The sequence below is a fragment of the Engystomops pustulosus genome, chromosome 7 (assembly GCF_040894005.1).
Source record: "Engystomops pustulosus chromosome 7, aEngPut4.maternal, whole genome shotgun sequence".
NCBI classification, from domain to species: domain Eukaryota; kingdom Metazoa; phylum Chordata; class Amphibia; order Anura; family Leptodactylidae; genus Engystomops; species Engystomops pustulosus.
The window spans coordinates 15,236,908-15,253,442 of NC_092417.1; the positions used below are offsets into that span (position 1 = coordinate 15,236,908).

Genomic DNA, 16,535 nt, shown 5'->3' on the forward strand with positions numbered 1-16,535 from the left:
GGGCTTGTTGCCACTGAGTGGGGTGTTTAGCATTCATATGCCTGCGCATACTGGTGGTAGTTAAGCTAGTAGTGGTGGAACCCCTGCTGAGCCTGGTTTGGCAAATGTTGCACACCACAGTCCGTCGGTCATCCGGTGTTTCCTTAAAGAACCTCCAGACTTCTGAAGATCTAGCCCTCGCCGCAAGAGCCCTCGCCACGGGAGCTTCACTAGTTGACACATTTGGCGCTGATGCACCAGCTCTGGCCCTGCCTCTCCGTCTGGCCCCACCACTGCCTCTTCCAACCTGTTCTGGTCGAGGACTCTCCTCCATCTCAGAAGCACTGTGTTCACCCGGCCTCTCAACCCAGCTTGGGTCTGTCACCTCATCATCCTCCGATCCCTCAGTCTGCTCCCCCCTCGGACTTCCTGCCCTGACAACAACTTCCCCACTGTCTGACAACAGTGTCTCCTCATCGTCGGACACCTCTTTACACACTTCCACTACGTCAAGAAGGTCATCATCACCCACAGACTGTGACTGGTGGAAAACCTGGGCATCGGAAAATTGCTCAGCAGCAACCGGACAAGTGGTTTGTGACTGTGGGAAGGGTCCAGAAAACAGTTCCTCAGAGTATGCCGGTTCAAATGCCAAATTTTCCTGGGAGGGGGCAGACTGGGGGGGAGGAGGCTGAGGTGCAGGAGCTGGAGGAGTGGCGATTTCGGTGACATGGGTGGACTGCGTGGAAGACTGACTGGTGGACAAATTGCTCGAAGCATTGTCAGCAATCCACGACATCACCTGTTCGCACTGTTCTGGCCTCAACAGTGCTCTACCACGAGTCCCAGTAACTTCAGACATGAACCTAGGGAGTGTAGCTCTGCGGCGTTCCCCTGCTCCCTCATAAGCAGGTGGTGTCTCACCCCGGCCAGGACCACGGCCTCTGACCCCTGCAGTAGTTGGACGCCCACGTCCCCGCCCTCGTCCTCTACCCCTAGCCCTCGGGTTAAACATTTTTAAAATGAGAGTTATAGCTTTAGCTTTTTTTTTAACTTTTTTTTGTGTTTTTTTTTTTTTTGTGTGTTTTTGAGTTTTTAAAACCAAACAATGCTATCCTATTGCTATGGCTATTTTCTAGCCAAGTATGAAAGCACACTACTATGCCAGATGAGATGACACCGAGTTATTAAACAAAATAAACGTAAAATAAAAAAGGACAAATGGCAGACTGTGCCTAATTGAAATCCAACCCCTACTAAATTTTCCCACTTCGGTCTTTGCAATGGATATGTGCGTCACTAAGCGCAAAACACAGCGGTCGCAAGTCTCACTACAAATTGCTCACAATTGGCTAGTAGATGCACTGCAGCAAGTACAGCCACCAGCAGATCAACCAGAAATCAAATATATAACGCTACTGTAGGCGTAAGCCGTTTGGATTCTCCTATGGCTATTTTCTAGCCAAGTATGAAAGCACACTACTATGCCAGATGAGATGACGCTGAGTTATTAAACAAAATAAACGTAAAATAAAAAAGGACAAATGGCAGACTGTGCCTAATTGAAATCCAACCCCTACTAAATTTTCCCACTTCGGTCTTTGCAATGGATATGTGCGTCACTAAGCGCAAAACACAGCGGTCGCAAGTCTCACTACAAATTGCTCACAATTGGCTAGTAGATGCACTGCAGCAAGTACAGCCACCAGCAGATCAACCAGAAATCAAATATATAGAACGCTACTGTAGGCGTAAGCCGTTTGGATTCTCCTATGGCTATTTTCTAGCCAAGTATGAAAGCACACTACTATGCCAGATGAGATGACGCTGAGTTATTAAACAAAATAAACGTAAAAAAATAAAAAAGGAAAAATGGCAGACTGTGCCTAATTGAAATCCAACCCCTACTAAATTTTCCCACTTTGGTGTTTGAGGTGGATATGTGTGCCACTAAGAGCTAAACACAACGGTAGCAAGTCCCCCTGCTAATTCCTCACAAAATGGTACTAGATGCAAATAAAAAAAAAAAAAAGTAGAACGTTATTGTAGCCCTAAGAAGGGCTGTTGGGTTCTTGGAGAATCACTCCTGCCTAACAGTAAGCTAATAGAACACCCTAACGCATTCCCTGACCAGCAGCAGCTCTCTCCCTAGCGGCATCCAGACACAGAATGATCCGAGCAGCGCGGGCAGCGGCTAGTCTATCCCAGGGTCACCTGATCTGGCCAGCCAACCACTGCTATCGACGTGTAAGGGTACCACGTCATGCTGGGTGGAGTGCAGAGTCTCCTGGCTTGGGATTGGCTCTGTTTCTGGCCACCAAAAAGCAAAACGGCGGGAGCTGCCATTTTCTCGAGCGGGCGAAGTATTCGTCCGAGCAACGAGCAGTTTCGAGTACGCTAATGCTCGAACGAGCATCAAGGTCGGATGAGCATGTTCGCTCATCTCTAGTAAAGACCCTAATTTCACTCTCTGTAGCCTAAAAATCAGATAATCATAGATCCAAGTAACCATACCCTGATTTACGTTCATAACCATGAGCCTCTTGCTTATGATGCTCGGCTGAATTGTATCGAACAGATGAAAACACATGAAGGTACACAATGGTATTCACCTCCTCCAAACTCCTTTGCACCCTATGTATCATGTGAAGCAAGGCGTCCACCACCCCGAGACCCTTGGAGTGGATCCATATGTTTTTCTAATGTCTCTAACAGATAACTCAGTACCACTGGTTTCAAGGATATCGACCAAAAGTCTTTAAGATCCACCAACAGTTACATTTTGACAATGGCACAATAGTAGATGACTTCCAAAGAGACGCTACTCTTTGTTGCCGTAAACTCGGGAGCGATCACCTATTACATTTAGGATTGTTATACTACTCTTTACTTTCAACTTCCCCACCAGTTTCTGGTTGTACCAAATTTTGTACTCTGTAATCCTCTATTTCACTTCTCTCACATTTTTCCATGGAATTGCCATGACTAAAACTGCTCTTTCTCATGTTCTTATTGAAAACTGCTTTCAATGCACCGGCGATTCGTCACCCACGAGCAAAAACTTTAAGCTTCTTCACCAGAATGATGCTACTAAAACAGAATCGGTTACCGTGATCGCACCGTCGAGATCTAAATCACCACACAGTAAGCCCCAATCTATACTATGAAAACACTATTTTCATTCTCCCTCCTTCTCTTTTGACCCACCATGTATCTCTTTTCTCTCAATGGGACATCTAGAAACTTTCGGACAGTAAGAAGGCTGGAGTAATACTAGATTATGATCAGATCTCCCTAAAGGATAAAATTGTACACACCAACTGTATTCTCTTCCCGAATACAATAAATCAAAGGTATGTTCCCCCTGCTTTCTCATATCATGTATTGTTGAAAAGGATTGCACTGATTTGCATAACTGAAATCAACTGTGATTAAAAACCATTGGAGCCCTGTAGACAGTGGAATGTATACCAATTCCAAAACAATCACTGAGATATCCCTTGTAATATAAGGAAATAAAGCTACTGCAAGTTATTCTATATTTTCACAAGAACGTATCCCCCTCCCAGTAGTCTGATCAGGTGCACACCATCTCTTCTTGATATAGAAAACTTGTCTATGTTCAAACGCAGTACAAAATCACAAGACAAAAGGATAGTCTGAATACAAGCAAATGGGCCAAAATACAGCATACAGAGAGCAGAATAACAGGATAATAAGGAGCTTACTCAGCACTAATACTATAGCAGGGAAAGAACCTACGGCAGGTAGACTTCTGGTGTGAGTCCGAGATCCAGGAGGTGAATGGATGAGAAGTCTTAAATCCATGAAGGAAAGAACAGCACAGACATAGTGTAATTGGAGGAAGAGTCAGTTAACAGTGATTTAACAATTGATGAACCGGAGGAGATCTGCAGGAGATTCTGGTGTCAGAGAAATTAAAAAACACAAGCCAAAAACAGCATAAACAGAATGACAAATCAGCGCATCCACTGCCACACCTAACAGACAGAGGGGGACATAGACACTGATGTGTGTGGGTGTTGTTACGAAAAAGTTGACTATATACAGTATGTAATTTTGTCAGTAGGTATTTTTCGGATGATTTCCACATTTCGCTTCCTGCTGTTTAGTGATTCACTCACAGAGACTGGCAGATATCAACTTCTGTTTTTCACAATCTTTAAAGCATTGTCTCCTTCCATCATGTCCGGAGAGACGTCTGTGTTGTTACTGTGTAAGTATCTACTAATATAAGGATCTACTTAATATAATATTATATACATTTGGAGCACTGATGTGCCCCATGGCAAGTCTATATACGACTATAAGTGCCTAATGTCAGATATGAATTTCATTATCTCTATTGTTATGTACAAATCCATATCTATTGTGTTTCTATTATCTATTATTGTTACATTCAGAATGAGGTATTAGAGTTATGTGTCTGGACGTGGTATTTGTATATAACCATGACCTTGCTTGTTGCCGGTTACCAGTACGTGGTTGGCGGTTTGTCAGTAACCTTCTTGAACTTAGGCCTTAGTCTTTCTACATGGACTTACCCCCTGCTTCTTCATTGGCTTTCTCTCTTCGAGCTTGACACTGACTTGTCTACTGGTAATTCCAAAATTTGCAGTTTGATAATCTCCATTCACCTTGGACCTCCTACTCTTTCGAGCCTTGGGCGTACTATTCTGGTGACAACCAACATACAACATTCTGACACCTTGGACTATCAATTAAGACCAACTCTAGACTCAAGAGGCAACACTGAACACCAGAAAGTAGCATTAGACTCTTCCAAGCAGATCAGTGTTGCATCGTATGAAGCTTGTTATAGTTTTGAAGAATTACTTAAAGAAGAAGGATTTGTTTATATTGTAATTATATTACACCTATTCATTCACATATTATTTCTATAACGTTCCCACATTATCATATTGTATATGTGAGGAATATATACTGTGGGTTCGGAAAGTATTCAGACCCCTTTAAATTTTTCACTCTTTGTTTCATTAAAGCCAATTGGTGAGATCAAAAAACTTCTTTTTTTGCTCAGTAATTTACACTGGTGATAAGTATTCGGCCCCCGGTGATAAGTATTCAGCCCCCGGTGATAAGTAATCAGCCCCTGGTGATAAGTATTCGGCCCCCGGTGATAAGTATTCAGCCCCCGGTGATAAGTATTCAGCCCCCGGTGATAAGTATTCGGCCCCCGGTGATAAGTATTCGGCCCCCGGTGATAATTATTCAGCCTCCGGTGATAAGTATTCAGCCTCCGGTGATAAGTATTCAGCCCCCGGTGATAAGTACTCAGCCCCTGGTGATAAGTATTCAGCCCCCGGTGATAAGTATTCAGCCCCTGATGATAAGTATTCTGCCCCCGGTGATAAGTATTCTTCCCCCGGTGATAAGTATTCATCCCCCAGTGATAAGTATTCAGCTCCTGATGAGAATTATTCAGCCTCCGGTGATAAGTATTCTGCCCCAGGTGATAAGTATTCAGCCCCCGGTGATAAGTATTTTGCCCCCGGTGATAAGTATTCTGCCCTAGGTGATAAGTATTCAGCCCCCGGTGATGAGTATTCAGCCCCTGGTGATAAGTATTAAGCCCCCGGTGATAAGTATTCAGCCCCCGGTGATGAGTATTCAGCCCCTGTTGATAAGTATTCAGCCCATGGTGATAAGTATTCAGCCCCCAGTGATGAGTATTCAGCCCCTGGTGATAAGTATTCAGCCCCTGGTGATGAGTATTCAGCCCCTGGTGATGAGTATTCAGCCCCTGGTGATAAGTATTCAGCCCCTGGTGATGAGTATTCAGCCTCCGGTGATAAGTATTCTGCCCCAGGTGATAAGTATTCAGCCCCCGGTGATAAGTATTTTGCCCCCGGTGATAAGTATTCTGCCCTAGGTGATAAGTATTCAGCCCCCGGTGATGAGTATTCAGCCCCTGGTGATAAGTATTAAGCCCCCGGTGATAAGTATTCAGCCCCCGGTGATGAGTATTCAGCCCCTGTTGATAAGTATTCAGCCCATGGTGATAAGTATTCAGCCCCCAGTGATGAGTATTCAGCCCCTGGTGATAAGTATTCAGCCCCTGGTGATAAGTATTCAGCCCCTGGTGATAAGTATTCAGCCCCCAGTGATCAGTATTCGGCCCCTGGTGATGAGTATTCAGCCTCCAGTGATACGTATTCGGCCCCTGGTGATAAGTATTCTTCCCCCGGTGAGAAGTATTCAGCCCCTGGTGATAAGTATTGAGCCCCCAGTGAAAAGTATTCAGCCCCTGGTGATAAGTATTCAGCCCCTGGTGATGAGTATTTAGCCCCTGGTGATGAGTATTCAGCCCCTGGTGATAAGTATTCAGCCCCCGGTGATAAGTATTCATCCCATGGTGATAAGTATTCAGCCCCCGGTGATGAGTATTCAGTCCCTGGTGATAATTATTCAGCCTCAAGTGATAAGTATTCGGCCCCTGGTGATAAGTATTCGGCCCCTGGTGAGAAGTATTCGGCCCCTGGTGATAAGTATTCGGCCCCTGGTGATAAGTATTCGGCCCCCAGTGATAAGTATTCAGCCCCTGATGATAAGTATTCAGCCCCCGGTGATAAGTATTCATCCCCCGGTGATAAGTATTCAGGCCCCAGTGATTAGTATTCGGCCCCTGGTGATAAGTATTCAGCCCCTGGTGATGAGTATTCAGCCCCTGGTGATAAGTATTCAGCCCCCGGTGATAAGTATTCAGCCCCTGGTAATAAGTATTCGGCCCATGGTGATAAGTATTCTTCCCCCGGTGAGAAGTATTCGGCCCCTGGTGATAAGTATTCAGCCCCCGGTGATAAGTATTCAGCCCCTGGTGATAAGTATTCAGCCCCCGGTGATAAATATTCAGCCCCTGGTAATAAGTATTCAGCCCCCGGTGATAAGTATTCAGCCCCCAGTGATTAGTATTCGGCCCCTGGTGATAAGTATTCGGCCCATGGTGATAAGTATTCTTCCCCCGGTGAGAAGTATTCGGCCCCCGGTGATAAGTATTCGGCCCCCAGTGATTAGTATTCGGCCCCTGGTGATAAGTATTCAGCCCCCGGTGATAAGTATTCAGCCCCTGGTAATAAGTATTCAGCCCCCGGTGATAAGTATTCAGCCCCTGGTAATAAGTATTCGGCCCCCGGTGATAAGTATTCGTCCCCCGGTGATAAGTATTCGGCCCCTGGTGATAAGTATTCAGCCCCCGGTGATAAGTATTCAACCCCTTGCTCTTCTTGGGAAGATGCAACGATCCACAACTGGATGTGGAGCTCTTTTGCCTCTTCCTTGCAGATCCTCTCCAGTTTCCTCAGAATGGATGGTGAGCGTTGGTGGACACCATTTTCAAGTCTCTCCAGAGATGCTGAATTGGATTTAGATCCGGTCTCTGGCTGGGCCGCTCAGGATGGTCACAGAGATGTTATGAAGCCTCTGCTGTGTTTTTTTAGCTGTGTGCTTAGGGTCATTATCTTGACGGAAGGTTCATCCCAGTCTGAGGTCAAGAGCATCTGGAAGAGGTTCTCATCCACTATATCTCTGTACTTGGTCGCATTCATCTTTCATTCAATTGCCACCAGTCACCCTGTCCCTGCTCCCATAGCATGATGCCCCCTGTCTATGGTGATGGTAGAACCACCTCTCCTCTAGGTGTAGAGGATGCCCCCTGTCTATGGTGATGGTAGAACCTCCTCTCCTCTAGGTGTAGAGGATGCCCCCTGTCTATGGTGATGGTAGAACCTCCTCTCCTCTAGGTGTAGAGGATGCCCCCTGTCTATGGTGATGGTAGAACTGTCTCTCCTCTAGGTGTGAGGATGCCCCCCTGTCTATGGTGATGGTAGAACCTCCTCTCCTCTAGGTGTAGAGGATGCCCCCTGTCTATGGTGATGGTAGAACCTCCTCTCCTCTAGGTGTAGAGGATGCCCCCTGTCTATGGTGATGGTAGAACTGTCTCTCCTCTAGGTGTAGAGGATGCCCCCTGTCTATGGTGATGGTAGAACCACCTCTCCTCTAGGTGTAGAGGATGCCCCCTGTATATGGTGATGGTAGAACCTCCTCTTCTCTAGGTGTAGAGGATGCCCCCTGTCTATGGTGATGGTAGAACCTCCTTTCTTCTAGGTGTAGAGGATGCCCCATGTGCATGGCAATAGTAGAACTGCCTCCCCTATGAGGAGAAATTTGCATTTAAAAGGGTTACACCTGCAATTGGTGCCAGCACTGATCGAGGGTGTTACCAAAACCATGGGTGTTACTAAAACCTGCTGTCATCCAAAACTTGAAGCACATCCCTATTTTGAAGACCAGAGTTATATACTGACTTCTAGGGCAATTTGAGAAACATCACTTCAGACTGTATACATTTGGACCAAAAAAAAATCTTTTGAAAAATTGGATGAAGCCTTCCTTAAATCTTGAATAATTCTCTTCTAATCTCTACTTTTTATGCAGCAATATGTAAACACTGCAGTCATAAGTAATTACTGCAGGTAAATTTTATTTTTTGGATTTATTGACTCTTCTACTGTTCTGCTTTACAGGGTTGGCTCTCATACAAGAAGGTAAGTCACCAGCTTTGATCTATCATTCTTTACTCTATATTAAATATATGCAACACCCTCGCCGATGCAAGGCGGAGGAGTGGTTGCAAATACGTCCCACCATGTAGCTTGCAGCCTGTGTAGGGTCTAGTCAGCCCCACAGCATGTCACTACATCACACTACATAGTCCTTATAGGACACAGGGGAACATTGCAGTGGTAGATCCTGCCTGGTAAGGCAGGAGTTAAGTGTTTTGTGTGATGTAAGATGTGTCATCCAATCACATGTGTTAAACACTGTTTCTGTAAGCTGAGATGTAATTGGAGGAGCAGCCACCACCTGACCAGGGGAATAACAAAACCCCTGGCCAGAAACTTCTAGAAGTGAGTTCTCTCAGAAGAGAGTAGAGGGCAGTCAGACCCAGGAGTCTGCAGAAGCAGACAGACTCTGTACAGCTAGCACACCAGACCAGAGCAGGAAGAGCCTAGCCCCTGCCTGAAGAGTGGAACTAATAGCTAGTATAGTGAGGAAAGGGGTATCATCCTACCTTTAAGGGTGATACCTGAAGCAACCCAGGACAAGCTGAAGCATCCTTCCAGGACACAGCTACCTCCCAGCCTGCCCTCTGCATCCAGGCTGGCGATCTACATCCTGTGGCTCCCTCCAACTGCATCTCAGCACTCCACTACTCTGTTAAAGGCACGTTGCTGCAGTTCCTGTCGGTTCCAATAAAGAACTGTACGTTGTTTTTGTTCAACCTCTGCCTCCGTCTGGTCCCTGCTACTACGGCTGCCACCCTCACAGGCACCCTGTCCACCACACAGAGACTCATACTCTAGACACCAAAGGGTTGCCCCAGGGAGAACCGCTATAGCAGCCTCTCCCTCATCATTTCTTGCCAACACCACCCTGCTGGAGACCTGCCAGGCTGTAGGACAGTCCTCCGGTTCCCCATACCAAGCACCGTGACACTAGTGTGCCTAGGCCGCAACCGCCAGCCACTCAGGTACTGCGGGCCCCGGTTGACTCCAGGCCCCGAGAAAAGGCTAGGCCCCGGTGGGGGATGTTGCATATATATATAGTATCATGCAAGTAATTAACCACCAAATGGACTAACCTGCTGGTTAGTAGATCTCAGAGTCTGCATGCTGACTAATTTTATGACTGGTAGAAAAAGCTACTCATAATACATTTTCCCCAATGGATTATACATCGAGTGAAGATCTAAAACAAATTTCTTATAACACTGATTCAACTATGAGAACGCATTGGGGGCATTATTCATGTTAATGGTATGAATTGAGCAAATATATATATATATATATATATATATTCATGGCATGTGACTTATTTATGATTTACCTAATTTAATTTAGTTCCGACAAATTGGCTCCTTGTGCATGCATCTAACTGCCCAAAGCAACTACCTAAAATATCTCTATAAAAAGCACAAACATAACCAACAAAAAACAGAGGGCTTGAAAATCAAAATTGATAAATAAAACTTGTCAGTGAAGATTTTTTGTATGTGGACTGCATACTAAATGCTTTGTGCCTTTTTATTTGCTCAAAATTCCACAAATTTGTGCAAAATATTTTGTGGCAGATTCACCAGTATACTTTCTCCTTTTAAATAAGTAACATTGTCTGAATATCAGAATAGTGGACTCTGTTAAACAAAAGAAATTGAGGACTAATATTATGCAAACGGTAGATGAAGTTTTTTCTACGTCGGCTACAGATTTTGTATACATTTTGTCATTTAAAACAGAACCTTAATGAAATGTAAAGAAGATCCAAATTATAATATCTACAATTATAGATGTTACAAACAGTTACTGGAGAGAGGTAAAATCTCACCCGGCTTCTTGTTGTGAGAGACATCTTGGAAAGGAGCTAATTCCGAACTAATCATTTGCAATTCCCTTCGCTGAAGTTTAACCAAATTCAAAAATTTGATTCAGATCCAAATCTATTTGGTCAGAACTGATTTATTTGTAATTGTTCTGAAAATTTCGTATATAACTTCTTGTAGACTGGATTTTTAGAAAATATATATTTTTTAAAATTTCTCTTTCCAATTAAATGACAACAAAGGAAGCCTATCAGACATGGTGTAAACACACAAAAACAAATACTTAGAAATCCATTTAAATCAAAGCATATATTAAAGATGCCTTAGACTTCGATTTTTATAGTTCAACCAAGATTTGCCTGAAAAACTGCAGATTTTAAACAAATATAGTATTTGCTTGTCTGTCGTAGTCGGACAAGGAATGGTGGGAAGGTTGTAGTAGGACCTGTCATTCTCCTTCCTTTCTGTGAACAACTTTTGGAAGACCTTGACTTGTCTAAGATGCAATAAATGTTCAGGCATAAAAGTTTGAATTACCAAATTGGATTATTGAATAAAACAAACCTGGAAACTGAACCATCAGTGGATAAAAAATCCTTCAAGGGCAGAGAATTGGACAGAAAGAAATCCATGGAAAGCACAATTGTAGGAAAGTACGTTTTTATGCAATAAAATCAAAAGATGGTGTGTATATATGAGCCTCACCTTATTTTATGAATTTAGCTTCTGTGATAGACCAGTTTCAGCAGGCGGTACCCTCCTGCGTCCCAGAATGACTCCTCATTCCAGCAAACGGAGTGGAGACTTGACAACACGTAAATGACCGAGTAAACAGGGGCCGATGAAACACTCGGTGCTCAAGAAGACTTCTGATGATCGTTTTAATCTTAAGGCAGATAATAATTTATTTGGCAACGCATTTCAGCTTATGAAATGAGCCTTCATCAGGCATCCTGACGAAGGCTCATTTTCTAAGTCGAAACGCGTTGGCAAATAAGTTATTATCTGCCTTAAGATTAAATCGATCATCAGAAGTCTTCTTGAGCACCAAGTGTTTCATCGGCGGCTGTTTACTGGGTCGTTTACGTCTTGTCAAGTTGGACTTTTAAACCTGTGATGCTACAAATTTAAAAATTTCCTACTGCATCCTTCAATTATAGATGCTGATAGTATGTGTGATACATGATGTCTTCCAGGAGCCGCCATCAGACCTGTGGTGACCTTCACTCCCAACTACAAGAAGATATTCAGCACAGAGTCAATAACAATGACCTGTGATGTGGGATCTACTATAGGAGAGGGGATGGATTATATATGGCTGAAAGACAATCATCAATTATACAATGGAAAATCCTACACAATATTATATGCTAAGATATCAGACAGTGGAAGTTACCGATGTCAGACCAGACCTGGAGAGATAAGTGACCCTGTTACACTGGGTGTAAGTGATGGTGAGTAACAAGTTGTATCACACACAGACTGATAAGAGGTCATATATGTCTCCTCATCTTATATCATTGTGTATTACAGATTATGTCATCCTGCAGACCCCTCTATATGTCTATGAAGGAGATGAGATGAATATAAGATGTCACCACTATCCTGGATACCAAGAAAGACTGGCAATATTCTATAAAGATAACAGAGTCATTAGATACTGGACAGATAATGCAGAATATCATATCAGTAATGTAACCAGGACGACTGCCGGGACATATGGATGTAGGAAAGAAGTCTATCATCATTTATTATATGAGCAACATGAAGATAAAGCTTCACTATCCGTTGAAGGTAAATCCATTATCAGAGTTTTCATGCAGCATTAGTACCTTATAGTTGTTTATAGTACTTTATCGTTTCGAGGAAAGGGTCAATTTTTTCAAAACATTTGGTTCAGGTCCAAAGCAAATCGGTCCGAACCAAAGTTGCTCCAAATGTTCTGGAATTTGGTATATAACCTCCCCTAGTCCTCTAAAACACCGATTTTGTAACAATTAAAAGTGACTCTCTCTTTTCTTTCATGTTCCACAATTGTTTTTTAAACCTGACGCTAACCATAGCTCTAAGCAAAATGTGTATTAAGTGAACGAATATCGAGTTTAATTGGAATACAGAGGGTTATATACCAATTTCCAGTACAATTGGTGCAATGTCAAGTAAATTAGAAAAAATTTGGATTCCATTTGCTGCCGGATAATCGGCAAACTTGTATCCAATCTCTACTGTTGGAGATGGCATTGTGTGCATGAAAGTAATGTAATCTGCAGCTACCAAAATGAAAAGGTTCCATCAAAGGCTTCCATGTTGTCCCTAAAAAATATTCTTTATTTGTGTAACACCATATGGTACATCAGATGAAAACACACAGGAAACAATCAACGCGTTTCGGCTACAAAGCCTTAGTCATAATCTGCAGCTACAGAACAATTGATGAATAAAATCTGTACAGGAATCTGGACATCGCTGTGATGAGAACACAAAGGCCTTGGAGTAATGTAAATGTGGGGGACTCACAATATGTGAATACGTCAATATACATTACTCATATTTTGAAGATTTAGAATGATCTCGTATTCCTCGAAAGAAGGGGGTCCAGTAACCCTTACATGCTATACACGTCTTATCCCAAAGAGGCCGAACAAGTAGCCATAGTGTTGAGCAGACCCGCACTGCAAATTCTTTATAATAAGTTTGGGATTGGGTCCGGCTCATCACGAGCTACAAACCTCCCCAAAATGATGCCGGAGGCATACCGGCACACCCCAGCCTCAGTGATTTAAATGCTGGTGGTGTCTTTTTCAGCGGCATTTAAACAGTTAACACCAATGATCTGTGCCAAAAGTGGTCTCAGGTGTTATTGGTGGGGGTTTGGTACCCAAACCTAAACAGATTTTTTAAATTCCAATTCAGCAATACCCGCCCAAAGCCGAATTTTAACAGGTCCGCTTTTCACTACAAAACTGCGATTAGTTTAGAACAGATTTTTTAAAGGGTGTAAAAGAAACAATTTTTAGCTAAAAGAAGGGTGTCAGATAGTTAAAAAGGGATCTATGGAAATCTGTCACTAATTTGTGTAATAATGTGTACATTTTTTTTTTTCTTGGATCTCTTTTTGAGACATTTGTTACAAATGTCACAAAAATGTCGCCCAAATGTCTCAAGACACTTCTTTCCATTTTCTAAGTTTTCCTTAAGTACGCTTTCATCTGGAGTTTTTTATGTCAAATGTTGCTAATTTTACACAATTACTGACAAAAGACAAATGTCTGGTGGACATTTCAAAATATAAAAAGGCGCAAAAATTGCAATGCGCCAAAAAAAAGTCTCATAAAAGACAGAAAACACAGGAATAACAATAAAGATAAATGACCCCCTAGAAGTATTTGGGAAAAATTTGGTGACAGGCTCCCTTTGAGAGAGCAAGATAGTATAAATTCACTGCATAATAGTTACAGTGCCGAATTGGCCTCAGCTTTGACCTGCTTTTCCTACCGATGTCCATCCAAGACTACGTGATTATTGGATATGATTATAAATGTGGATGATAATATTTTATACTTTGTATAGTATCATGTTGAGGCTAAACCCGTCACTGCCGTCTATTTCATCCGGTAATATGTTATTATTACTTTGTTCTTTTTCTAGATCTTTTCATTACTCCAATATTAACAGTGACCCCACATCCGGTATTTAGGAATGATATCATGACCCTGAGATGTGAGACGCGTCTCCATCCTCAAAGACAGAAGACAGAATTAGTGATGGATTTCTATAGAGAAGAGGTTGTTCAGGGATCTGGGGCCAGTGATGTCTATGAGGTCTACAATGTTCAGCTGGAGGATTCTGGGAATTATTCATGTGAAATAGCAACTACAGATAGGAGAGTAACGAAGAAAAGTGCAGAGCGACTCATCCAGATAGAAGGTGAGTTATGTCGTTGATAGAACTATCTGAGAACTTCTACTTCCCGAATGAGTTCTTATTTTGGTTTTGGGGGAAAGTCTACACTCACTGGCCACTTTATTAGGTACACCATGCTAGTAATGGGTTGGACCCCCTTTTGCCTTCAGAACTGCCTCAATTCTTCGTGGCATAGATACAACAAGGTGCTGGAAGCTCCTCAGAGATTTTGGTCCATATTGACATGATGGCATCGCACAGTTGCCGCAGATTTGTCAGCTGCACATCCATGATGTAAATCTCCCGTTCCACCACATCCCAAAGATGCTCTATTGGATTGAGATCTGGTGACTGTGGAGGCCATTTGAGTCCAGTGACCTCATTGTCATGTTCAGGAAACCAGTCTGAGATGATTCCAGCTTTATGACATGGCGCATTATCCTGCTGAAAGTAGCCATCAGATGTTACAGGGTACATTGTGCTCATAAAGGGATGGACATGGTCAGCAACAATACTCAGGTAGGCTGTGGCGTTGTACCAAGGGGCCCAAAGAGTGCCAAGAAAATATTCCCCACACCATGACACCACCACCACCAGCCTGAACCGTTGATACAAGGCAGGATGGATCCATGCTTTCATGTTGTTGACGCCAAATTCTGACCCTACCATCCGAATGTCGCAGCAGAAATCGAGACTCATCAGACCAGGCAACGTTTTTTCAATCTTCTACTGTCCAATTTCGATGAGCTTGTGCAAATTGTAGCCTCAGTTTCCTGTTCTTAGCTGAAAGGAGTGGCACCCGGTGTGGTCTTCTGCTGCTGTAGGCCATCTGCCTCAAAGTTGGACGTACTGTGCGTTCAGAGATGCTCTTCTGCCTACCTTGGTTGTAACGGGTGGCGATTTGAGTCACTGTTGCCTTTCTATCAGCTCGAACCAGTCTGCCCATTCTCCTCTGACCTCTGGCATCAACAAGGCATTTCCGCCCACAGAACTGCCGCTCACTGGATGTTTTTTCTTTTTCGGACCATTCTCTGTAAACCCTAGAGATGGTTGTGCGTGAAAATCCCAGTAGATCAGCAGTTTCTGAAATAATCTGACCAGCCCTTCTGGCACCAACAACCATGCCACGTTCAAAGGCCTCAAATCACCTTTCTTCCCCATACTGATGCTCGGGAGAACTGCAGGAGATTGTCTTGACCATGTCTACATGCCTAAATGCACTGAGTTGCCGCCATGTGATTGGCTGATTAGAAATTAAGTGTTAACGAGCAGTTGGACAGGTGTACCTAATAAAGTCGCCGGTGAGTGTATGATGACTATATATATATATTTTCTCATCCATTTTTTTATGTTTAGAGTTTTTCACGCATCCAAAAATTACTGAGACCAATGACTTGCACGAAGGCCATCAGAGGACCCTGACGTGTGACACGACTCTTAGTCAATACGTAAGTCGTACAGATGTGGAGTTTGCCTTCTACAGAGGTGGACGGATGGTTCAGGGATTCACTTCGTCTAATAAATATGAAGTTCCACCCAATAGGCTAGAGGATTCTGGGAATTACATGTGTGAAGTTATATACTTAAAAGGAAACATTTTGAAGATGAGTGACGGCTACATTTTATCTGTAAAAGGTAGGTGCTCCATACGTAATAAACATTTCATAGTATCTAATATGTGACCAATAGGAGACGAGGCAGGAGATGTCTGTCTGTAGTATCAGTTATAAGAGGAATTCAGTATTGAACCTGAAAAAAGGGAGACCTTGAGCTGTTTATAGCAAGTAAAGATGAGCGGACTCGATGGTATGGTTCAGATTCAGTGTTTGGGTTCAGCACCTGACCCAGACTTAATGCCAGATTAGTGGCTGAACCAATCTGGCAAACTTGGGTCCCAGCAAATTGATGCCCCTTTTGACCTCCCCTAGCAACTAGCCAACTAATCATGGATATGATTGGCCAGGGGGATTTCCTCTTGGGAAATCATAGCTATGGCTAGTTGCTAGGGGTGTCAATTTGTCAGCCAATCCAGTATACAATCCGTGTCTAGGTCGGTAGACTGAACCCGAACGCCACACCCGACCATCGGGTCTAATCATGATGTATTAATATCAGCCATAGCTTTTTTAAAAAAATATCTTTATTTTTCTAAAGGTATCAAAACATGATTAAAAATATATAAATATTGTGATTGTACTGATCCAAAGTTTAAAGGGGGATGCATCATTTTGAA

At 43.2% G+C, this 16,535-nt stretch overlaps 1 protein-coding gene across 1 annotated transcript in view; it reads left to right on the plus strand.

The window, feature by feature from the left end:
• Positions 1 to 4,162: 4,162 nt before the first annotated feature.
• The window catches only part of LOC140069992 (Fc receptor-like protein 5), a 40,155-nt gene continuing 27,782 nt past the window's right edge, over positions 4,163 to 16,535 (plus strand). Inside the window, exons 1-6 of the mRNA XM_072116326.1 lie at positions 4,163 to 4,216; positions 8,544 to 8,564; positions 11,596 to 11,853; positions 11,933 to 12,193; positions 14,048 to 14,326; positions 15,659 to 15,937. Of these exons, the coding sequence (XP_071972427.1) occupies positions 4,186 to 4,216; positions 8,544 to 8,564; positions 11,596 to 11,853; positions 11,933 to 12,193; positions 14,048 to 14,326; positions 15,659 to 15,937 (1,129 nt within the window). The 5' untranslated portion in view covers positions 4,163 to 4,185. The remainder of the gene's footprint in view (positions 4,217 to 8,543; positions 8,565 to 11,595; positions 11,854 to 11,932; positions 12,194 to 14,047; positions 14,327 to 15,658; positions 15,938 to 16,535) is intronic.